The sequence below is a fragment of the Bufo gargarizans genome, chromosome 3, assembly GCF_014858855.1.
Source record: "Bufo gargarizans isolate SCDJY-AF-19 chromosome 3, ASM1485885v1, whole genome shotgun sequence".
Classification (NCBI taxonomy): domain Eukaryota; kingdom Metazoa; phylum Chordata; class Amphibia; order Anura; family Bufonidae; genus Bufo; species Bufo gargarizans.
Window position 1 is genome coordinate 275,211,761 of NC_058082.1, and position 24,620 is coordinate 275,236,380.

General features: G+C 43.2%; 1 protein-coding gene across 4 annotated transcripts in view; it reads right to left on the bottom strand.

The window, feature by feature from the left end:
• Positions 1 to 24,620, bottom strand: part of TPST1 (tyrosylprotein sulfotransferase 1) — a 72,997-nt gene that overhangs the window by 12,228 nt on the left and 36,149 nt on the right. For all 4 annotated transcript variants that reach the window (XM_044285691.1, XM_044285688.1, XM_044285687.1 and 1 more), the window contains exon 3: positions 18,777 to 18,975. In XM_044285691.1, coding sequence (XP_044141626.1) covers positions 18,777 to 18,975 — 199 coding nt within the window. The remainder of the gene's footprint in view (positions 1 to 18,776; positions 18,976 to 24,620) is intronic.

The following is a 24,620-nucleotide window of genomic DNA, read 5'->3' on the forward strand; positions in this document are numbered from 1 at the left end:
GTTGGGCTTGGTTTCCACATTCAGGTTATTTTTATACAGTATTGGACAGGACAGGATTCAAACATAGGAGAAGATTCCAGCTTTCCATTCTACGTGTCCTCAGTAATCGTCCATTTCTGGCTTAGCTTTAAAAATCCTAAATTCAAGGTGGAAATTCATCCATTGGGGAAGAGGGGCAGCTTATTCTGGAAGTGGACAGCAAGCTGAGAGCAGAGGATTTACATTATGGTGCAGGTGAATCACAATTCTCTATCGATCATAGAAGACAAATGGCCAGGAACGCAGCAATAAAGCATTGGCCCACCTGGTGGTGATAAATGACTGTGCTGCTATAAACTGCCTCAACATTTAACAGAAGAGAAATCTGACCACGGAGGAACCGCACCGCTACTGCAGATTGAAAACTAGAAGTTCTGAGGAATTCGTCAGGAAGCCATAGTTAAAGCATATTTGCAGAAATCTAAGCAAAACCGCCAACCAAAGCCTTTAAAATGCTGCACACAGCACAATTTGTTACCCCTGAAAATGATAAAGCAGCCAGACATCTTTATGTGCACTCTATTAAGCCTAGACGTCTTCTTTACAGGTGAGACACTGTGGAGGGGATGAAATGGCACAAGGGGTCACTGTAAGAGTCATTAGGTTTAATGACTGACAGATACACAAGTGAAAACGTTCACACCTCCCATAGTTACCTTTAGTGCAATGATCTGTGTAACGACAGCATATCAAAGCTGCCCTTGTATATGAGTACATCTGATAAAATCTACGCCATGTCCACACTTTGGCACACAGCGGTTTTACAGTTCTGCTATGGAGCCATACTTTACCCTTTCCCCTGATTTTTTACCGTTGCAGGTTGTACTGCATGTCCCCTTCAAGACACATGGAGGGCCTATGGTTCTGTAATACTGACCCATAATGGCTCCATGTGCCTCCACACAGGATCCATACCTACTTTTTTTTTTCCTGTGCGCATGAGTCCGTCATGCGCCCCAGTACATCAAAATTAGATTCCTTTAACCCCTTAAGGACACACGGCGTACCGGTACGCCCTATTTCCTGAGTCCTTAGGACTCGGGCGTACCGGTACGTCCTAACTTTAAAATCGGGATTCCGGCGCCGCGGGGGTTAAACGGAACGGGATGCCGGCTGAACAACGCAGGGGGGGGGGTATCGGCGATCGCAGAAAACCCTGCTGTCCAGGGTGCTGATTGGTGTAGGGGAGAGAGGCGCGAGATTCAAACTTCCTGCGCTCCTCTCTCCCCTCCTCTTCCTGTCCAGCACCCTCACCGTTCAGCATCAGCTCATGCGTCCCCCTAAAATCGGCATCCATCACCCTCCTGCACCCATCGCCATCCAGGTAGGTTAGGGTCAGTGAGGGAGAGGCACCGTTAGGCAGGGAAAGAAGGGAAAAGTTAGTTAGGAAAAAAAATTTAATAATAACTTTTATCTAAATCTTTCTCTCAGACCCCAGACCCCCCCCCCTGCCACTGGTCCATAAAAAGTCGGATTTTGAAGATTTCTGAAAAATTTCAAAATTTGCTTCTAAACTTCTAAGCCTTGTAACATACCCAAAAAATAAAATATCATTCCCAAAATGCTACAAACATGAAGTAGACATATGGGGAATGTAAAGTCATCACAATTTTTGGGGGTATTACTATGTATTACAGAAGTAGAGAAACAAACTTAGAAATTTGCTAATTTTTCAAAATTTTGGGTAAATATGGTATTTTTTAATGCAAAAAAAATTTACTTTTTTTACCCAATTTTAGCAGTGTCGTGAAGTACAATATGTGACGAAAAAACAATCTCAAAAAGGCCTGGATAAGTCAAAGCGTTTTAAAGTTATGAGCACTTAAAGTGACACTGGTCAGATTTGCAAAAAATGGCCAAGTCCTTAAGGTGAAATAGGACATTCAATTATCCAGTCTGGGAGAACCAGGCATATAGAACTAATTAGGAGATTTTTCTTCGGGTCCATTCACAAGACCATATCAGTTTTTTTTTTTTGGTGGTCCACAAATTGCAGATCCACAAAACACAGCTACCAGCCGCATGCAGACCACATTTTTCAGAGCAATTGCGGACAATAGGACATGTTCTATCTTTTTTGTGGGGCCACTGAACAGAAATACGGACATCACACAGTGTGCTGTCCTTATCTTTTGCGGCCCCATTTAAAGTAATGGGTCCACATCCGTTTTATACAGCGAATGGGCCCCAAGAGAAAAATAAAGTTATAGCATCAGAATTTTGGAATTCTTCCTAAATGTCCTCTACCTGCAGTATACTAGTGTGGCTTATGAATCTGGCACCTATACGATCCCACTGACGGTGAAAAGAATAATCATTTCCAGTCACTCTTTAGATGGAGAATAGAAAGGCTATAATTGAAACACCAGACAATCTATAAAACAACTATGTAGGGACAGCTTTCACAAATACTAGTATGCTGGCTGCAACTCAGGCAAAGGTCGGCATAGGCCAGGGACACACCAACATTGGCACAGTAAAGACTCACGGATAACTAATAATAATTATAGTTATTAGACTTTAGACATATAAATAAAAAGGTGGGTTGCAAACTTTTTCGTCAAAAGGGTTTTCCGAGATATTATCAGTATCTGATCAGAGGGGTTCAGACACCCAGGACCCCCGAAGATCAGACGTTTGAGAAGGCAGCGGCGCTCATGTGAGCACCATGGCCTTCTCCGTGCTCACCCAGTACAGTGCCGTACATTGTATAGAGGCTGTGCTTGGTACCACGATCAGCCCCATTAATTTCTAAGAGGGTGAGCTTCTCCCTAGGCCAAGTGACTAATGAACTAGTCGTCGCTGGCCTAAGGAAAGCAGAGGGCGCCACGGTGTTCACAGGAGCTCCGGTGCCTTCTCAAAGAGCTGATCCGCGGACTCCACCGATCAGATACTGATGACCTATCAGTGTTAAAATCGCGGAAAACCCCTTTAAGTCCGGCTAATCTAGAAGAAATGGTACATTGCTCTGTAATATACTCTGCTCTACTGAACGCTTCCCCAGGGATGATTTCATACATTGAAGTCTAGACTCCTAACTCATCCAGACATCATCTCTGCACAGATGAATGGTGCTTAAAGAAACACTCCCACAATGTTTATTCTCTAGCCCGTTAGAAAGGAAGGTGATGTAAACTGTAGTGAAGGTGAAGGGGACATTTATCACCAGCGGTTGTTTTTGTGCCAGTTATAAGTCTGGCATTGCCTTGTGTGTGTGCCTGAAACTAATATATGAAGGGGTGTATCTTAATATATCTGGTGTGGGTGAAATGTGGTTTACACCTATATGTGTAGAAGTAGGCCAGGGGGTTGCCTGTAAATGTGCCATAATCCTGGTCTAATCTCACTTTTAGCTCTTAAACATAAACCACTTTGAAAAGTGGCGAGGATCACCAAATGTCGCTGACAATGGAGCAACTGCCATGATAAAACTTTTTTAAACCACAAAATGATAAATGTCCCCTAATGTTCTTACCAGCATCTGCATCTGTGAGTTATCCACTCCCTTCTGGTCCTCAGCTGTGTCATGTGACCAACAATCTGACTCCAACTGACTCAGCATCTTATGTGTGGACAGGAATTCCGGTTTTTTTCTATTCATTCCTATGGGAGCCTTGATGTCAGTCTCAGAGGAATGACTAGAGAAATGGATTTCCAGTCCACAGATGCTGAGTCAGTTGGAGTGTCAAAGTGTCAGTCACATGACACAGCTGACAACCCGAAGGGAGTAGATAACTTCCAACTACAGCCACTGGTAAAAGGAATACAAATTTTTATGGGAATGCCACTGTAAAAAGATGTTCACTATATACAGATGATGGCCTGCAGAAGGGACACCCCTTTAATATTCCTATATCTACTGGAGGAGCTGTATAAAACCGCTTCTACCAGTTAGTGCTCATGCACATGGCCGTAGTCGTTTTTGCGGTCTGCAAAACATGGACACCGGCCGTGTGCATTCCACATTTTGAACATCCGGCCCATAATAGAACAGTCCTATCCTTATCCGTAACACAGACAAGAACAGGACATGTTCTATTTTTTTTGCAGGTGCTGCAGAATGGACATATACAGGTGAAACTTGAAAATTTAGAATATCGTGCAAAGTTCATTTATTTCAGTAATGCAAATTAAAAGGTGAAAATAACATATGAGATAGACTCCTTACATGCAAAGCGAGATATTTCAAGCCTTTATTTGTTATACTTTGGAGGATTATGGCTTACAGTTTATGAAACCCCAAAGTCACAATCTCAGGTACCCTTTGGTCAGGGGGTATGGAATATTAGCTGACTAGAGTGGGACACTTTGAGCCTAGAATATTGAACCTTTTCACAAATTCTAATTTTAAGCTGCATTAATGCAATTTTATTTTAATTTGCATTACTGAAATAAATGGACTTTTGCACGATATTCTAATTTTTCGAGTTTCACCTGTAGATGAAGTGAAAGGGTCTGCATCAGACCTGCAAAAAATGTGGATCGGATGCTGACAAAAAATAAGTTTGTGCATATGAGCTTTAGTTATAAAATCGATATAGTTCACGGGGGCTATGTAAAATATCTTGTGACGCTCCACAGATTTATGGAAACCAGTCTCATTATCCATGCTCTGGTGATGTGAACACCAAGCTTAATTAATGACTCATTATCTCTATGTCATTTCTGCCGTGAGTATAAAGGAGAAACGTTGTAATGTTTGTTTTACCAGCTGAAACATCTGTTCTTGCTCTTAAATAACTTCAGTTCCAGACATAGTAATTTTTTTTTGTTTTTTTAATCTAGAATTTTTGATAGACAAGACTCTTAGTTTTAGTGTCACAAAATATCATATGGATTGTTAAATGTTGCCATAAAAAAATACAATAATAATAATAATAATAATAATAATGTTGATAAAAATAATAATAAAAAAAATTATGGTTTTTGGAAGGCGTGGAGAACCAAAACTTTGCTGCCAAAAGTGGCTTAGTTATTAAGAGGTTAAAGTAATTTTATTTGCTTATCTATGTTTTTTTTAAAGAGGTTTTCCTAGAGTCAACCTTAGATCCCATTCACACAACTGTATTTTTTGCTCCGCATCCAATACACATTTTTTGCAGATTGGATGCGGACCCATTTATTACAATGGGGCCAAAAAAATTGGACAGCACAAAGGTAGAACATATCCTATTCTTGTCCATTTTGTGGACAACAATGACGTCATCCGTATTTTTGGCAATCCTGGATTTGCAGACGGCAAAATACATATGGTCATGTCAATGCGCCCTAAGGCTGCTTTCACACATTCAGTGTTTGGTCAGTGATTTCCATTAGTGATGAGCCAAAACCAGGAGTGGAGCTAACAGATAAGGAGTAGTGTTGAGGGAACTTGTGTTTTAAGTTCGACGTCTAAAGTTCGGGTTATCAAAGAATCGCGTATGGATTCCGCTACCACGGACCATAACGGAATTTAGAATCCATAACGCGATTCTTCAATAACCCGAACTTTAAACACAAAGTTCGCTCAACACTAATAAAGAGTATTGGATAGATTTGCTCCAGTTTCTGTGTTTATGACTCACTCGTGGTTTTGGCTCAGTGACTGATGGAAATCACTGATCAAACACTGACTATGTAAAAGTGGCCTAAAGGCTGTATTACACATCCTGACGTGGCAGACAGTTGTCGGGAGGGAAGCGTTCCCTCCCTGCAATCGCCTGCCATGCTTTGTAGTGCTTTGCCAGACACCAATAGTTTTGCCGCCTGCAAACGTTTTTTTTTTTTTTTTTTTTTTTTAACATGTCAAAAGATTTTGATTGCCTAATGATCGAGCATTTGCTCGTTCATCGGGGAGTAGGCGGCAGTATCTGCCAGATGATCACGAATGCTCTTGAGCGATTGTCTGCCGAAAAATCGGGCAGTGTAATACAGGCTTTAGAACAGCCAATGTTATAGATTGGAGCAGCCCGATTCTTGAGAATCCTACCAATCATGAAAATGGCACAGGTTTCACGGGATAATCACAGCCTTTTCAATGTTCATCTTCTTCATCCTGTTGATCTGCGGGAGTCCCAAGGGTTATACTTTGGATACACCATCAGGGTTTAATAGGAGGAGGGCCTCCTCCTATTAAACCCTGATAGTGTATCCGAAGTATAAGCCATCACTGTCTGTCTCCTAGAAACCCCTTTAAACAAACACAGATTTCGGTTGGTGTTGAATCCCTGTGTCACCACAGCCCAGATAGTCCTGCATTTACTATAGAAGATCTTGTACTGTAGTGTGGCAAGCAACACTAACACATTTCACATGAGACTATCGATGCTAGCTGGCTGAATCACAATCTGCTCACAGATTAGTTAGCAGACTAGAAAGCAGATCCAATTAAAAGGATTAGTTCAGTGATCCTTATGGGAATAGTAACTTCCAAACTTAGGGCCAACATACCAACATATTATCTGACAGATTTTCTGACCAATCTTTGGTCAGATGGCCAATTACACACACAGATCTTTTGTTACACACACCAACTATTGGTCTGATTGGACAGATAACCTGTTGGTGTAATACAGCCCTAAAGATGAGCAAATGGATTCTAACAAATTTATTTGTCTTATCTGCAGGACTTTTTCTCATGTGAAGAGCTGGCCCCACAAGGGAAGAAGCGCCCACCTGCCGTTAGACAGCCAGGGCCGGACATTTAGCCCAAAATTTCCTGCCTGTGCCACTGCTCAGTTTAGCAAAGCCAGGGCAAAGGCTCAGCTACGGAGCTGCAACTGCACTTATCTCTACCCCAAACTCATTTAAACAGCTACAAACTGCCAGCACCCCCTGCTAATGGCTCCATCTACCTGCCCCCGGAGGGCTGGTATCTGCTTCCAGAGGCACAGGCATCTGATTTACTAGCAAATGCATCTAACGGGCATACATTATGGGGGTTATTTATGATGAGAAGTACTCCCTTTTTTGGTGTACTTTTGTCGCAGATTTGGTTGCAGAGAAAAGAGAAAGGATGTGAGATGGCCGGCCCCTCTCATTTATCATTTTCTGTGTCAGTTTTTGGCATAAAAAATGACTTAAATCTACAACTCTACATAACTTAGGCGCATCAAGCACCAGTGCAGGGTTATTAAGAGACAATTCTAAAACGCCAGTCTTAATAAATGACCCCATATATGCGTATTCTGTCTTCGAGAACCGCTCCAGTTTCTGAGCAGCAAATGTGCTATGCTTTATGAAAAGGAGTTTCCTGATGCATATCATGGATCCTGAATTTGTCAGTGACAGGTCCTGCTACCCACCTGTGAATGTGACCTGGCCCTTCTGTGCCACACTTCTATTATACTAGACTGCTCTGCACTCAACTTTTGTCAGTAGAAAGCATAATGAGAATTTCAACCAGGACACTCCTTCAAAGACCATACCTTATTCGGAAACCTATAGTAGTACTACAGTACAGCTCGGGTTCAGTTAAGGTTACTATTTGGAATAGGCCAGAAAACTATAGAGAGAAAAACTAGTTAAAAGAAAATCAAGGACAGTCAAGTGTGTGTTTTAACAGTATAAAGCCTCTATAATCGGTTCCTTCTGGAGTAAAGAAGTGTGTGTTTCCCAGCAGTTAGTTCACTGTGTGATGAATGATGGAAATGGACTGAGTGCTATTCACCTTCTGCGCTGGAGGGAGTACAGCAGGGAACTCATAGTGACCCATAATCTGAAGCCAAAGGGATCAGGAGGGCAAGAAGTGGTTATATGTCTAGACAAGAATGCTGCTGAGCGTGTGGCCAAAGAAAGTAATTATAGATAGAAGTTCACATCCTGCCTTTTCTGGATGAAATAATCCACGAGGGTGGACATTTAAATGCTATATAAAAAGCTTAGGATAGGATATGCAATTTCTTCTACACGTATGATAATCCCTAGCAGAAAGATTTTTTTTTTTTATCAAACTATTTTCCTAAATGCAAAACTTAAAAGACCACCTACTGATTTTAGAATTTTAAAACAAGAATGTGACACTGTTCCATGAAGACCAACCTATAATCCTTACAAGAAGGCAAAAAACCCTATGAGAGGATGCCAATTGCCCCATACTAGTGGAAAACCCTTGGATCAACACCCCATCTCCAGTTATCTAGGGAATACAACTTGTGATATCCTAACTACATATGAAGGAATCCAGGTACTTCTTGAACCTATTCAGAGTCATCCATCAAAACATCTTGTGGCACTGAGTTCCACCATCTCACTGCTCTTACAGTAAAGAAGCTTTGTCCTCTAGCTGTTGAAAATTGTCCCCCCTCGCCATCTCCCCACCCCATTGTTGTTACAGGCCAAGGTATGAAAATATCAAATTTTAATGATCTGTCTTGTACTGCAATCAACCTATTCCCTTAAAAAAATAAAAAATAAAAAAAAACTCTTGTCTGCAGTCCTACCTTTGTTCTAGCACATATGACCACTGAGGGCAGTGATTGGCCACAGCCACTTCCTGGCAGGAGGAACCAAAGCAGCTGGGAACTGGGCCATGGTGCGAGAATGGCAGGACTGAAAATTATGATTACACTTACCGGTAATCAGAGCCCACGCCAGCGCCACAGAGAGAGGATCTGCCCCAGGGACAGAAAACAGGGAGGGAATAAGGAAGGGTGCTGTCGTGGGGTCTGGCAAATCCGATTACCAGTAAGTGCAATCATCATTTTTCCCTTCCCCCACGACAGCACCACAGAGAGAATTACAGAGAAATCATCCTTCCTTAGAGAGGGACCACCGCTTGTAAGACCTTTCTACCAAAAGATAGATCAGAGGAAGAGTTTAGGTCCAAACAATAGTGCTGGAAAATAGTACATGGAGAAGACCACGTGGCAGCTTTGCAGATTTGATCAATAGTTGCAACAGATCTTTCAGACGAAGAAGTGGAGACAGAACGAGTGGAATGAGCCTTCACAGATATTGGAGGAGAAAGAGCAGCCTCCAAGTAAGCTTGAGCTATACATAGTCTGATCCATCTAGACAAGGCACTTTTGGTAGCCTTCATACCCCTATTTGGCCCAGAGAAGAAGACAAATAAGGCTGAAGACTTTCGCCACTCCTCCGCAGATTTGAGATAATTTAACAAGCAGCGTCTTACATCTAATGTATGAAAAACAATTTTTTTCAGGTTTTTTGGATTGGCACAAAATGAAGGAAGTACTATTTCCTGGGATCTATGAAACTGGAAAGAAACTTTAGGTAAGAAGGCTGGGTCAGGCTGGACAATAACTCTATCCTCTAGAATAGAAGTAAAAGGAGGATTTTTGGAAATAGCATGCAACTCGCTTACCCTCCTGGCCGTGGTAAGTGTTACCAGTAAAACAATGTTGTAGGTAAGATACTTGATATCAGACGATTTAATGGGCTCAAAAGGTGGCTAGGTCAGAGGTCTTAGGACCAGATTAAGATACAAGGGAATTTTTGGTTTAGAAACAGGAGCCATCCTATCCATTGCTCTAAAAAAAAAAAAAAACTAAAAAAAAAAAAAACTAACTACCCAAAAAGCACAGAAAGGGCAGAGACCTGTACCTTTAAAGTATTTTTAGCTAACCCCAAAGCTAGCCTTCTCTGAAGAAATTCAAGAATGTATGAAATAGGAACCGAATAAGGCAGATTATCAGGATTCATTTTATAGAAATCTAAAAATTTATAGAAATCTTTTTATGCCATGTCCTGGCTCAAATAGAAATTGTCACCGGCTTTCTACTCTTAAGTGTAGCAATCAGTTCCTGTAAAAATCCTTTTTTAATTCATAGGCTCCTTTCAAATTCCATGCAATTAAATCCAGACCATTTACTGCTGGACAGAAAACCGGACCCTGGGACAGTAGATTGGGAATCTCCGGAAGTTTCCAAGGGTCTGACACTGACATTATTCTGAGAAGAGTAAACCGTGCCCTCTTCAGCCAGAATGGAGCAATTTCGCCCTGTCCTTTCTGATCTTTTTCAGGACTAACGGCAGTAACTGGAAAGGTGGAAAGGCATATGCTAGTGTGAAGTCACATTTTAGAAGAAGGGCATCCAGCCCATAAGAGGATTCCCTCGGATTTAGGGAACAAAAACAGATCTACTGACTTGATCTGACTAGAGGTGAACAGGTTTATCACAGGCATGCCCCATAATTTTGTGATCCTGAAGACTGAACTGTTCAGGAAGTCCGTTTGAATATTTTCTTTTCCTTTTATGTGAAGGGCTGAAACATGACTGACCTGCCCCTCCAATTTCTTCAACAACCGACTCACCTCCCATCCAAGGGCGACTGACCTTGTCCCCCCTTGGTGATTAATACAAGCTAGTGTAGTCCGATTGTCGGATACAGAGAAGCTTCTTATGCCAATCTCACCGCTACAAGCTCCTTCCTGTTGGAGAAAAAACGCCTTTGACTCATAGACCACTGACCCTGAAAACTGAGACCCTGGACATGAGTTCCCCACCCCCAGAGTCTTGCATCCATAGTTATGATTATCGGATCCGGATAGGACCATGGGATCCCCTGCATCAGATTTTGCCTGTCCCCCCCCCCCCCCCCAAACCAGGCTAGACTTTTCATTGTTGGTTTTGAGATTTTCATCTTGACATCTAGAACACCTTTGCTCTATTTGAATGTGGCTAATATTTCCATTTGTAATTGCCGAGAGTGTAGCTGAGCCCATTCGACCTCTGGAATACAGGACACCAGGGACCGTAAAACTGACATCGCCTTCCGAATTGTCAGGGTGGGAGATGTGAGGGATTTTACTTGACTGAAAATCCTGGTTATCTTTTCCTCCGGTAGATATACCTTCTGGGATACAGAGTCTAAAATTAGGCCTAGAAATCTCAGACACTTTTCTGGCTTTGGTCTGGATTTTTTGTCGTTGATTATCCAGCCCAATTCCTGAAAGGTCTTTACCACCATCTGAACTGCTTCCCTGCAACAGTGATGAGATTTTGCAATTATTAAAAAATCGTCCAGATATGGTACTAACATCACATCCTTTAGTCTTATGAAGGATACCATCTCCGCTACCATTTTGGTAACGATCCTTGGTGCCATAGACAGGCCAAAGGGCAAAGCCTGAAATTGGAACGGCTGTAGCTGACCCTCCAAAAGGACTGCAGCTCTAAGAAACTTCTGGAACTCTGGGTGCATTGGGATGTGGAAATAGTTATCTTTCAAATCCATTACTGCCATGAAACAATGTGGAAACAGGAGCTGCACTGTAGTTTTCATTGTTTCCATCTTGAATTTTTTGAATAGTAGAAACTTGTTTAAATCCCTCAGATTGATGATGGTTCTGAAGGAAAAAGCGTGGAGAAATAACCTTTTTGAGGAACAGGAATTAAGACTTCCTTCTCTATTCGTTCTCAAATTTATTTTATTATAGGGAAAGACCTTTTTACAGCACAATTTTTTGTAATGATAAATCTTTGAGGTGGCATGGCACGAAAATCTGGTTTTAGACCATGACAAATCATCTGCAAAACCCATGGGCCAGCTACCTTTTCCCAAGCGGAGAGAAAAAAAAATCTTAGTCTTCCTCCCACCTTTGGGTGGGCGTCATTGTTGTTTTTTATTTGACGAGGAAGAGTTTCCTTTCCATGCCAGATTTTCCTATATCTCTGGTCTTTAACCCTCAACTGTCTCCTGCCCGAATTACCCCGGAGGACCGAAAGGACCTACTGGGCCTGAAAGAAGAAAATTCTGAAGGATTGGGAGGGGGAAATCTTTTCTTCTTATCCGCCACCTTATCTAACAAATCATCGAAATCAGGACCAAAGAGAAATTTACCCAGACAGGGAATACCACATAACCTATGTTGGAAAGCTACATCTCCTCCACTCCAGTTCTTAAGTTAGCAAGAGATGCAGTCTGAGCGCCAAGTCTGACTGCATCTACAGAGGCACCTGCCTTCTGTAATGTGGGCAGGGAGGATAAAATCTGCTCCCTAGGATCCCTCTCTTAACTGGATTTTCAATTGCTGCAGCCCAAAGGCTAAGGTTCTAGCTGTTACCATGGTCGCTACGTTAGTGCGAAAAAAGGAAGTGGATGCCTCCCAAGCACCCTTCAGGAAGGACGGCCTTCTTATCCAAAGGGTCCCTAAGAACACCTGTATCTTCAAAGGGAAGAGAATACCTTTTAGAAACCTTGGCAATGGCAACGTCTATTTTGGGAGCCTTGCTCATCCTCAAAAGGGCATTTATGTTTAAAAGGTTTTTGAACTAAAAACCATGTTTTTTTCCCATTTCCTTTGAATTAGAGAAATAATGCTATTATGCACGGGGAAGCATCAACCCTTTTTTCCTGCAATCCTTCAAAGAGTCCGCTACCGAATTATCCTCCTTAACATCTTCAATATTCATAGTGGATCTTATAACTTTTAACAGTCTGTCAGTATAGGATTTTCCTATAATTTCATCCTCTGAGGAAGAATCTGAGGAAAAGGGTATCCAGGGGGAAGTCACTGTCGCCAGAAGAATTGTCTTGGGATAGGTTAACCCTTTCCGTCACATTAAGCTTCTTACTGGGTTTTAGCGTATTTTTCACTTCCATCTTAATTAGTGTTTTAATATTCTCTAGGAGGGATGGGGATACATCAATACAGCGTTGACACAGCTTTTTGTCATAAGACGACGAAAGAGCTGTTTTACATATGGCACATTCTTTGTTTTTCCTTTTAGCCAGCATTTTCTTAGGTTTTGACTAAAAAATTAAATACAAAGAACTGGAGCCGTTCCTCGATCTCCTTAAGCCGCCTGTAAGACCTCTCTGTCTCGGCGGTAAGGGATATCCTTTTTAAATGTCGCGGGCCGGAAGTACGTCCCAGGCTCTCCCGGACGTGCATCACCCGCTGCACTCGCTACCGGAAGTATCCACGCTATTCCGTAGCTCTTCGTCCGTCCTGAGGCAGCGTGGCAAAGCCTCCATGAAGGGATGCCCAGGCGCCAGCCGCCCAGCTTCTGGGGAAGCCTCCTCATACTGCGTGGCAAAACTTCCACAGAAGGATGCCCAGGTGCCTGCCGCAAGACCCCGAGGAGCCCCTGGAGCTCCCCCAGATCCTAGGGTCCTGGCAGCCTGCAACCGCAGCGCGATGGAGCCCGGCAGGATACAGTCAGCTCTCTAAGGACCCCCTAGGATAACAGACCAATGGTAAATACCTGGAAGAAAAACTGTAGGTCTCCTACTCCAGGGACAGGAAATCACTGAAGGAGTAGAAAGGCTCCACCTTTTTATTCTGCAGGTTTCCTGCCCCTTGGGGCTGATCCTCTCTCTGTGGTGCTGTCGTGGGGGAAGGGAAAAACAGGTGTTTTTTTCTTTTTCTCATTTGGGAATGGGTCCCAAGGAGGAGGTTGGTCAGTTCCTGGGCCAGACAACTTTAATTACCTTGGTTGGCCTCCTCTGCACCAGCCCCTGTTTCTAATACACAGGTGCAGTTATGGCTTTCTAGGTGTATCCCAGGCAGGGGCAGATTGGAAACTTAAAGTGGCCCCATGTTGTAGGCGGGACTAAGTTGGTAGAAGCTGGGGCAAAATAAGTAGGCAGAGCCAACACAAGTTGGCAGGGCCAACATAAGTAGACAGGGCCTGCAATACCACAGTGCAACACAAAATACTCCCACCTTTGCCAGAGTATCCAACTGTATCACAATCCTGAGGAAGGTAATACAGTTGAGTTCAGGAGGGCAACTGCGGCTGTTGAGCATCAGATAAGGAGAGCTTGGGTGGCCCCCGGAAAATTTCCCTATAGTGTCTATGGCCAATCCGCCCCTGATCCCAGGATTTAATTTGTCTTGGCAGCAGCTGTCTGCTGATGGTTGCTGAAGTTTAGTTTACTCTTCATCAATATTACAATTTAGAGAAAAACCCCATAGTAAGGCTTCATGCATATGGCAATTGTTGGCCTGTGCCCGTGCTGCGGACTGCAAATTTCGGTCCGCAATGCAAGGTCACCGACCATGTGGCCGAGGACCCATTCACTTGAATATGGCCTGCGATCCTCACCCGACGGTCCACACTGCAAAAAAATGTGGCGGCATGGACAGAAAACCCATGGAAGCACTCCGTAATGCTTCTGTGGGGCTCCGTGCCTCTGTTCCGCACCTTCCGGATTCATTCACTTGAACAGGTCCGCATCAGTGATGCGGTGCACAAACGGCAGGTGCCCATATATTGCGGATCCGCAGTTTGTGGGCCGCAATACGGGCACCATCCAACAACAGCCATGTGCATGAGGCCTAAATATTAGAATACACCCAGATCCACTACTGGGGGGGGGGGGGGGGGGTTATTAATAATCAAACCATCTCAATCACAGGACACTATGTTTGACCTTCTACCTTTGAGTAGGGTAGTGTGACCAATAGGACACAGAGACCCCCTGACGATATTTACACAAACCATGTTGAAGGGCTTAAACCTGTACTGATCAAAAACTAAAGCAAATAATACAGTTTATATGAGCAGACTGATACAGTATTAACTTTAGTTAGTAAGATGTTTTCTTAGGAAGATGCCACTGAAGCGCCTCATACATTTTAAACAGTGAGGGGACATTAGTGAATGTGGTTTCTGTAAGAGGCTGTTGCGGTAATATGACTGAAAGGAAACAGGATCATCTGAGAGAGAACGTTTCAACAACAATGGCCTTCTTGTTAGGCTAGCCATGGCTTTGTTTTCTAAAAGTGCTCAGTCCATTACCGCAACTAGGTCTGCAGCCAGCACTCTGCCAAGGGGAGGTGGTATTAGACCACTTCTCTCATTCCCATAGTATTAATCACATTGAACATTACAGAAGATACAAAAAATTATCTAGCTGCATTAGGGTACTTTCACAATAGCGTTTTTGTTTTCCGGTATTGAGTTCCATCCCAAGGGCTCAATACCGGAAAAAAAAAAAAAAGATCAGTTATATCCTAATGCATTCTGAATAGAGAGCATTCCGTTCAGGATGCATCAGTTCAGTCCCTCTTAAGTTTTTTGGCCGGAGAAAATACCGCAGCATGCTGTATTTTTCCCTCCGGCCAAAAATCCTGAACTCTTGCTGGAATGCCATTGAAATGTATTAGTGCCGGATCCGGCATTAAAATTGCCGCATTGACAGATCCATTCTTCCGGTCCGCGCAGACCTCTAAATCTGTGAGAGAAAAAAATACTGGATCGGTTTTTCCAGATGACACTGGAGAGACAGATCCAGTATTTCAATGCATTTGTCAGACGGATCCACATCCCGATCAGTCTGACAAATGCCATCCGTTTGCGTCCGGATTGCCGTAATCCTCTGCCGCAAGTGTGAAAGTACCCTTAAATGAAAGGAGAAAAACTGAAAAATCCGCTAAATAATTCACAAACAAAAACCCACCCTATTTGTGTGTGACCAACACAGATTCCAAGGAGACATATGACAGGTCAGCCAGTTTCATAGGTACAAATCTTTAAGATGGATGGACCATTGTACAAATCGAGCACTTTTTACCTTTTGTGACACCCCCCCATCTTCTCATAGACTGTAAGCTCTTGTGAGCAGGACTTGCTCTTGTTTTAATTTTTTATATAAAAAGATTACTATTATTTTGTAAGTATCCCAGAATACACTGTATGTGTCTATAATAAAGCTACTTTCACACTAGCGTTAATATTTTTCGGTATTCAGATCCCTCATAGGGGCTCAATACCAGAAAAAAATGCTTCAGTTTTGTCCCCATTTATTGTCATTGGGGACAAAACATAACTGAACAGAACGGAATGCTCCAAAATGCATTCCGTTCTCATACCAGAGAGCAAACCACGTCCTCTCTGACACAATAGAAAACGGATCCGTTCGCCATTGACTTGAAATAGTGTTCATAACGGATCCGTCTTGGGTATGTTAAAGATAATACAACTGGATCCGTTCATAATGGATGCAGATGGTTGTATTATCAGTAACGGAAGCGTTTTTTGCTGAACCCTGCCGGATCCAGTAAAAAGGCTAGTGTGAAAGTAGCCTAACCTGTCAGTGTGGAGTCATGTAATGCATTACCTCACAATACATTAGCTGAAAGCTCTTCTATCTACTACACATATATACGCGGCAGCAATCATTCCGTACAGTTATCCTACAATTCCTCGTCATTCTCTGCTCACACAGACGATACTGTGCCATTGCCCAGCTATGCTTCTGTTGGTAAATTAAAAGGAAAGCTGCGGCCCCGCACCAATATAATGTTATAATGTCATCCTACAAAGACGCACCTATACATAGCTCATTATCACTATTTATCTGCCAAGCAGAATGGAAAAAAGTCGGAGACAGATGCTTTCAATTGAAACTCAGACTGGGATACAATACCAAGCTACTACATCCGTCCTCTGGAGGCTGAATTAACCAGGCATATTTCCCAGCACTTCAAAGACACAAGTCATAAGGTTCATTTTAATTAGCTTGATAGACGCGCCGGCTTCGCACTTCAAAGCCTAAGAGGCATTGGATAATAAGTTCTAAAAGAGAAATCTAGCAGAGGACACTTCAATGGGAAGCACAGTAACACTCAGGGAGGCGACACGGCGGCAGTGACGTCACCAGGAATTCTACAGCAGAAATAACTAAATAGTGTTGCTATGGAGAATGTACATGAGCTCAAGGGTCTACAACGATATGAAGTATTCCAGCTAATTACTACATCGTTCTGGCCATGGTAACAGGGCGCTGGATTTCTTTTATATGCATAATGCTATTGCTCATCAGCAGTAATGCCCCCTGCATGCTAAAATTACACCCGCACCTCACGACCAAGGTACGTGGGCACCTGAACATCACATCTTAGGTGGAACTGCCCTTTGGTTGTTATTACTGCCTCTACCCATCTGGGAAACCTTTCCACTGGATTTAAAGCACAAGGCTGGGCAATAAGGTCGACCAGGGAATCAGAGGTTCCTTTCATACCAAAGGTGATGAATGGTTTGCGGCCAGGGCTCTTCACAGCTTTTTCACAGCACTCAGGAAACCATTTCTGTCACACCTCCGGTTGTCTATGGCCAATTCCAAGCAGATAATAGTGCGGCCCTAGCTTTTACCACAAAGTTGGAGGCAAGCCATTTTCTAGAACACGGATCAGCAACCTTCTGCACTCCAGCTGCTGTGAAACTACAACTGCCAGCATGCACACCTATTTGGCTGTTCTTGTAACTCCCATAGAAGTGAAAAGAGGATCCTGGGAGTTGTAGATTCAGAACAGCTGAAGTTCTGGGGGTTGCTGATCCCTGGTCTATGGATGTAAGCATCCCTGCCAAAACCATCACACATCAACCATTATGGTCACAGACCAGTAATCCTCCTAAACCACTTTTTACAGTTTCAAGGCAAGAAGAAGATTACCCAGATTTGTGTAACACACCATCCAAAGCTCCACGGTCCAGGTATGAACTTTACAACAGTCCAGCAGATACAACTGCATTGCACATGGTAATCTCAGTCTACAGCCAAAGCTTAGCCATAAAAATAATTCAAATCTATGAAACGCCACAAAAAAAAAAGTTCATGAGCAAGAATTTAGATAGGTCATCAATATCAGATCACCCCCGCCAATCAGCTGTTTGAGGAGGCCAGTGCATTTTGTTGAGCTGTACATTGTATAGCAGCTGTGCTTGGTTTTACAGCTCAACCCCCATAAATGTGACATCACTGGCCTAGGAAGATGCCACGATGCGCCACAGCCTCTTCAAACAGCTGATCGGCTGGGGTGCAGCAAATCGGACCCCCACCAATCAGATATTAGTCACCTAAATCTCGGAAAACCCTATTAATGCCAGAAACTAAATGAAAAAAAAACACATGGCAATCCAAAGTGCAGAGATATCCAGATCAGAAGGTATAACTCTATATAAAAAGGATTAGTGTCATTCTGGTTATGATTCAGCTTCTGCTTCACAGTACTGGAGATAAGAAACAAAACTGGGGAACGTGGGCTCTGCTGAAATAATGGTGGAAAACCTGATATATAGGTAACTTTTTTTATTTTTTTTTATTTAGTCCGTTAGCAGCACCACACCTGGCACTGAATGAGTGCCTACATCAGGCCCATGTAAACCGCAAATAATATACAGGATTTAAATACAGTGGATAAAGAGGGCCAAGATGATATCCGCAAGGATGAAAGTAAATTATTTCTGCATCGTCTATTATCCCTGATTTTTCTCTTCTGTAAAACCTTAATTATAGAGGTAATATGGAATGACACAGTAAGTGATGCAACATATAATTCTTATGCTCCAGATATCTAATAATTATCTGACCTGCGTGGCCGGGCCGGGCCATTTTCTGCACAGCAACGGCAGCTTTCTGCTGATGGTTGCTAAAGTTGAGTTTACTCTTCACCAATTTAGAGAAGAAACCCTATAGTAAGGCTTCATGCATATGGCCATTGTTGGCCTGTGCCCGTGCTGTGGACTGCAAATTTCGGTCCGCAATGCAAGGTCACCAACCATGTGGCTGAAGGCCCATTCACTTGAATATGGTCTGGGATCCTCATCTGACGGTCCACACTGCAAAAAAGTGTGGAGGCATGGACAAGGACAGCTGTAGCAGGGCAGGCATTTGAAGTGCTGACATCCGATGAAAGTACGGTACCATGTTGAAAGTCTTAAAGGCAAGGGCAGGCGACTATATGGGCATTAGGGTTAGTTGTAAGGCTTCATAATGTACTGGGACAACAAAACAACAATCCAATACAAGTTTAAGTGCTCCTCAAATATTATTTTATCACTTACCCGTCTTGTATTATCAATAACCTTCTGGTCTGGCTTTCCATAATTGGGAGGACTGGCATATGGATCATAGCCTAGTTTCGCCAACATTGGTGCAATGACTGGCATATCTCTTAAAACATCTGGCGGTATTTTGCCAACCCATTTTGACAAAGCATCCACGTTGACTGGCTTGATGACTTGATCAGTCGATCGCTCAACCCTGAAAAGAATAAAACAGTATTAGTTGAGGTCATCCATCTGAATGGCCGCCAATTCAGAAGACAATAGTATACAGCTGACTGAATCTTTTCACTGCAAAATCAGCTCTTTGACGGGAGTCCCACAAGTGAGAACCCCTTTTAGCTATTACTGCTACATTTTATATATAAGGGTAAAAAAAAGTCCCATAAGACTTGTAGCTTCTCTTGGGTAATCGTTGTGTGTATGTGGCCATAATGTCATAACAATACTGTAACATGTCATGTCTTGGACATTGTCCCTTTTACGTTTTTATTATTTTCCTTTTAGATACAAATTCTGCCCCATAATAGGTTGCCAAGTTGCTTCTTTCTAACAACACACCACCTAGAACTAGAGGTTGGAGACAGCTGCCCTCCTTCCACCTCCACAGTGCATACTGCACATCACTGAGCATGCTCACAACACTCTCTCTGACTAGCTACCTGCCGTATCAGGCAAGGTGCAGCCTAATTATCATGTATAGTAATGAACAGCGGTAATGTTGAGGAAGGGGCTTGATCCCTGAAACGCGTCCGGTTTGGTTCATGAAAGCAAAGGACTCTTTATTGGAACTCTGAGGTGCTATCAACAAAAGACACCGGACCCCTCGAATCCCCAGTGAGCGACTTCTAGTGCGGATACAACTATATGGTCCGGACTTTAGGACCCGACGCACTCATCAGTCTTGCAACAATACGTGCATCACGAGGGACGCAGCCGGACGTCATAGACCTAATACCATACAGGACGCCGTGTGAGTCTAAGTGGCTGGCGCAAGATCACGGGGACGCAGGAGGGGTAATGTACTTTGCCCTATGGGGGTTATGTGAAGTTCGTGATAAAGACTATATTAGTTGAATATACGCAGTCATATATTTGACCCACACCGCGAGCTGGTATTGCACACCAATTGAATCTACACTAATTGAATCTGCACATATGCGGTCATACACCTGACCTGAATTGCATACGGACATTGCAGCCCTATACGGATTTTGTCCTATCATACAGCGTTTGGACATTTCATTGTGCGGTCTTTTTTCACAGTATGACATTGTGTTATATGTATGTTTTTAGGTGTACGTTTTTAGATTGATGGGAGTACGATTTTAGTCATATATGTCACTATTTTAGGCAATAAATTGAGATTACTATCTACTACAGAGGGATCTGGATAGATTGGAAGCTTGGGCAGATAAGTGGCAGATGAGGTTTAACACTGACAAATGTGAAGTTATGCACATGGGAAGGAAAAATGCAAGTCACCCGTACATACTAAATGGTAAAACACTCGGTAACACTGACATGGAAAAGGATCTAGGAATTTTAATCAACAGCAAACTAAGCAGCAAAAAACAGTGTCAGGCAGCTGCTGCCAAGGCCAATAAGATAATGGGTTGCATCAAAAGGGGCATAGATGCCCGTGATGAGAACATAGTCCTACCACTTTACAAATCACTAGTCAGACCACACATGGAGTACTGTGTACAGTTCTGGGCTCCTGTGGACAAGGCAGACATGGCAGAGCTGGAGAGGGTCCAGAGAAGGGCAACTAAAGTAATAACTGGAATGGGGCAACTACAGTACCCTGAAAGATCAAAATTAGGGTTATTCACTTTAGAAAAAAAGACGACTGAGGGGAGATCTAATTAATATGTATAAATATATCAGGGGACAGTACAGAGATCTCTCCCATCATCTATTTATCCCCAGGACTGTGATGAGGGGACATCCTCTGCGTCTGGAGGAAAGAAGGGTTTGTACACAAACATAGAAGAGGATTCTTTACGGTAAGAGCAGTGAGAATATGGAACTCTCTGCCTGAGGAGGTGGTGATGGTGAGTGCAATAAAGGAATTCAAGAGGGGCCGGATGTATTTCTGGAGTGTAATAATATTACAGGCTATAACTACTAGAGAGGGGTCGTTGATCCAGGGAGTTATTCTGATTGCCTGATTGGAGTCGGGAAGGAATTTTTTTATTCCCCCTAAAGTGGGGAAAATTGGCTTCTACCTCACAGTTTTTTTTTTGCCTTCCTCTGGATCAACTTGCAGGATGACAGGCCGAACTGGATGGACAAATGTCTTTTTTCGGCCTTATGTACTATGTTATATTACTGATATCCGACTTTGATGTTCTCTGGTATTTGAGTGCCCTCCAGCCACTATATTATTTTGTACTTTCTTGAACCAGATTTAGGTGAATCCGCTGAATACAAATATAAGGGGAGACTTCCGACTAGCAGTGAGCCCAGTGATGTCACCAGCACAAATGGGTGCTCTCAGAGGCGGGTACTATGCTGCTTTGCATAGTTATGTTCACATCTGCATGGGAGGCTCCACTTCTGATTTCCCTCAGAGATTCTGTTAAAAATGGCATAAAAAATAATAAAAATAAAGCACTATCTTGTCCAGCAAAATGCAGAAGCCAGACACATCCCATTATAGACAATGGGGTCAGTTTCTTCCCCTTGATTTCACGGTAGCGCTGCTTCCGTTATTTTTCTTGTTCTGCTTCTATATAACAGAATAGAAATAATAGGCAGAGATGTGAACAGCCTTATATTAGAGTACCAAACAAGAAGGACCAATGGATATGGTTAGCTGCACATGAAACAAGTCCAAAATTGAGAATTACAAATAGTGATTAATTAATGAGCTGAAACATAAACATTCAAAGTGTTGTCTGCTTTGCAAGCAACACCAGAGAATCACTGCTACCACAAAGAGCAATGACATCGCTGCTAATGAAGCTGCGCTCAACTGAACGTTGTACCACAAGCGGTGAGCTGAGGGAACCTGAAGCACAGACACAAACAGCCAGGTTCCAAACCTCCATCATCAGTACGCTCAAGGGAGAACAAATCTCGTACCAATTACTCTCCTGTCTAAATATATATTTTATTCGTGCATAAAAAGGTTTGTCGGCAGCACTTCGCCCCATGTTAAAGGGGTTATCCAACTATTTGCAACTGATGGGTCATCAGCATCTAACTAGTGGGGTCCGAAATCCAGGAGCCCCGCCGATCAGCTGTTTGAGAAGCCCCACCTTCTCGCTGCTTACCCTAGGCCAGAGACGTCAGTTACGTGACGCTACTTATGATGCACTACTATGTGTCACAATTTTAGCTGATGGACAGAACACAGGCCATCAACATCCTAAAATTGGGAATCCCCTTTAACTCCTCTATATTCCTTTCTTTTGTAACTGTGAAGAAGTGACGTGCAAGTGCTCAAGCCTCATCTACCCATATGTTACTCCCTCCCCTGGATGTCTTTCAGAAGTTTATTGTCTAGCAGGAGCAGTCCGTGGCTAACCAGTCCAGCCAGACAGACTTCTATCCATGTAAGTGAACTGTCTGCTTTGCCACCAGTCTCTAGGTGGGTTTAGATGGGCCAATGGAGCGGCCGATTGTCGGAAAGGAAGCGTTCCGTCCCGACAGTCGGCTGCTCGTTCATTGTATTTACATGCAGTGATCTCCTTCACAGTATGAGCACGAGGGATGGTTATTGAGATCACTCATCCTCATACAGAATTATTGTTTCTGGGCAGCAAGCACATTTGATGGCCAGATTATTGGGAATGAGTGTTTGCAGGAATGGCCGTTCCCGATAATCTGGACGATTATTAGTTCATCTAAACCCAAGAGGCCACTTGAATTACCTGAACTAGTAAGTTTAGTTTCACATCAGCGTTCTCAAATCTTGCGTGCTGTTCCTGCATGAGAATAGCCTGCCAGATTTCAACGTATCCAGCCTAGTCAGATACTGCCGTTCACACCGACTATAATGGGATCCGGCATAAGTACTATGTTTTGCCCGCCCGGCACTCATGCCAGAAACCAGACGGATCCCATTATAGTCAATGGAGTCTGGCTATGCCACATATGGGGAAATCTGTCAGGTTGTTCCTCTGCAAGCCGTGGCCATGTCAGTTCTGCCCCCTATTCTTTTCAAGGGTAGGCAGCGCAGAAGATCTCCAGCGGAATTTCAGCACAGGAAAGAACTCAGTGTGAATGGGTCCTAACAGAAGATGGGGCTGGTGGAATTTGAAAGATGGAACAGAGTATGTGCAACCATCTCAGCAAAGAAAAATCCAATTACAAACGTATTCCGATCCAGGTGCGGGTTTGAACAAGGTAGAATATTTTTTGTGGGACAACCCTTTAATGCAGCATGAATTTTCTTCCATTTACAAGCTTTTAGACTTTTGGCAGCACTGTCATGTTCACTGCATGTTATTCACGTACACTGAAGGAGACGGGCGAGACAACGGAAGTCATGATGGAAAAATAGGAGCCATCAGCAAGTACTTAACGTGAAGTGACAGCTCTAATGTACCTCAGAAAGCCGCATTATTTTCAGATGACATAACAACCGCTTCCAAGTAAACCATGATGACTAGAAGGTTAATGAGAATATGACAACAGCACGTATTGCTGAGGAACAGATGGCACTGCCCAATTGTTAACCAACAAACACTTATTTTTAACATCAAGCCATGTGGAAATAATGGGGTTAAATGAATTTGCTGGGAAAGGCGTTGTCCCATGGCAGCATCTTTTCAGCTTTTATTACCAGTAAGAGATGTAATGTAGCAATTACACCGAGCATGCACAATATAGAGGACCAGGAATACAACAAGTAGGCACCAGGTGCCATAGGAAAACGTGAAATGGGGCCCCACACTACCACCATCCCCATTCCGTCCTGCTGTCTTCTCTGTACTCACGCGGACCCTTTTTTCCTCCACTATACCAACTGCATCTCTCAATACAGGTAGCCCCCCTTCGCTCCTGTGCCCCATGCTTGCTGTCCTGACAGTAACGCTTGTGTACAGGACAATCAGGGTGAGGTACCCTGCTGTCCTGGAGCCACATGTGTATATTATGTAACGTGGATACATACAAATGTATCAAATACTGAAAGGAAGTCTATTATAATGAAACGGATAGAGCACTGCAGAATAGCCGTTTTATATTCCCACATTTATCACCCTATAAGAAGCATTTCCCTCCCCAAAAGTTAGGGGGAAATGTCAGGCGAATACCAATGACCGTTTTATGGAAGTGCTCATTAGTACAGTAAGACCAGGGAGCTGTCGCTCCTTGTGCTGACAGTACTCACCGCTTCCTGGTCTACTTCTGCCGACACTGTGCTGTGAACTGCGCACAGCGTGAGGACGAGGCGAGCTGTGCCCGGTCAGGTCACAGCACAGTGCAGCATCTCATAAACGGCAAGAGGAGAGGTGAGTTGATGAGGTCTGATTGGGGGTCTTCGCTGCAGTCTAATTAACATTGGGAGTCTGATCTAAAGTCTGTTTGGGGGTGTTTTTAACATTGAGGGTCTGATGGGGAGAAAAAATAATAATCTTATTTTCCTCCTCTACAAGCAAAATGCGTTTTATGGGCGAAAAATACACTAATTATATAATACTAATTTTGGTGTGAAACAAAGCACATTACTAGCAGAAATCTGGAAACTAACCCTGCATAGAAGTATAAGATCTAGCCATCCTCCTAGTTATCATAGTCTTGACGTGGGCTGAGCCATATAGGGCTATGGTAAACTCCTCCTGCTGTAAATGCCACTGAGCTGCTACTTATGGTGCTGGGCACCACTATGTG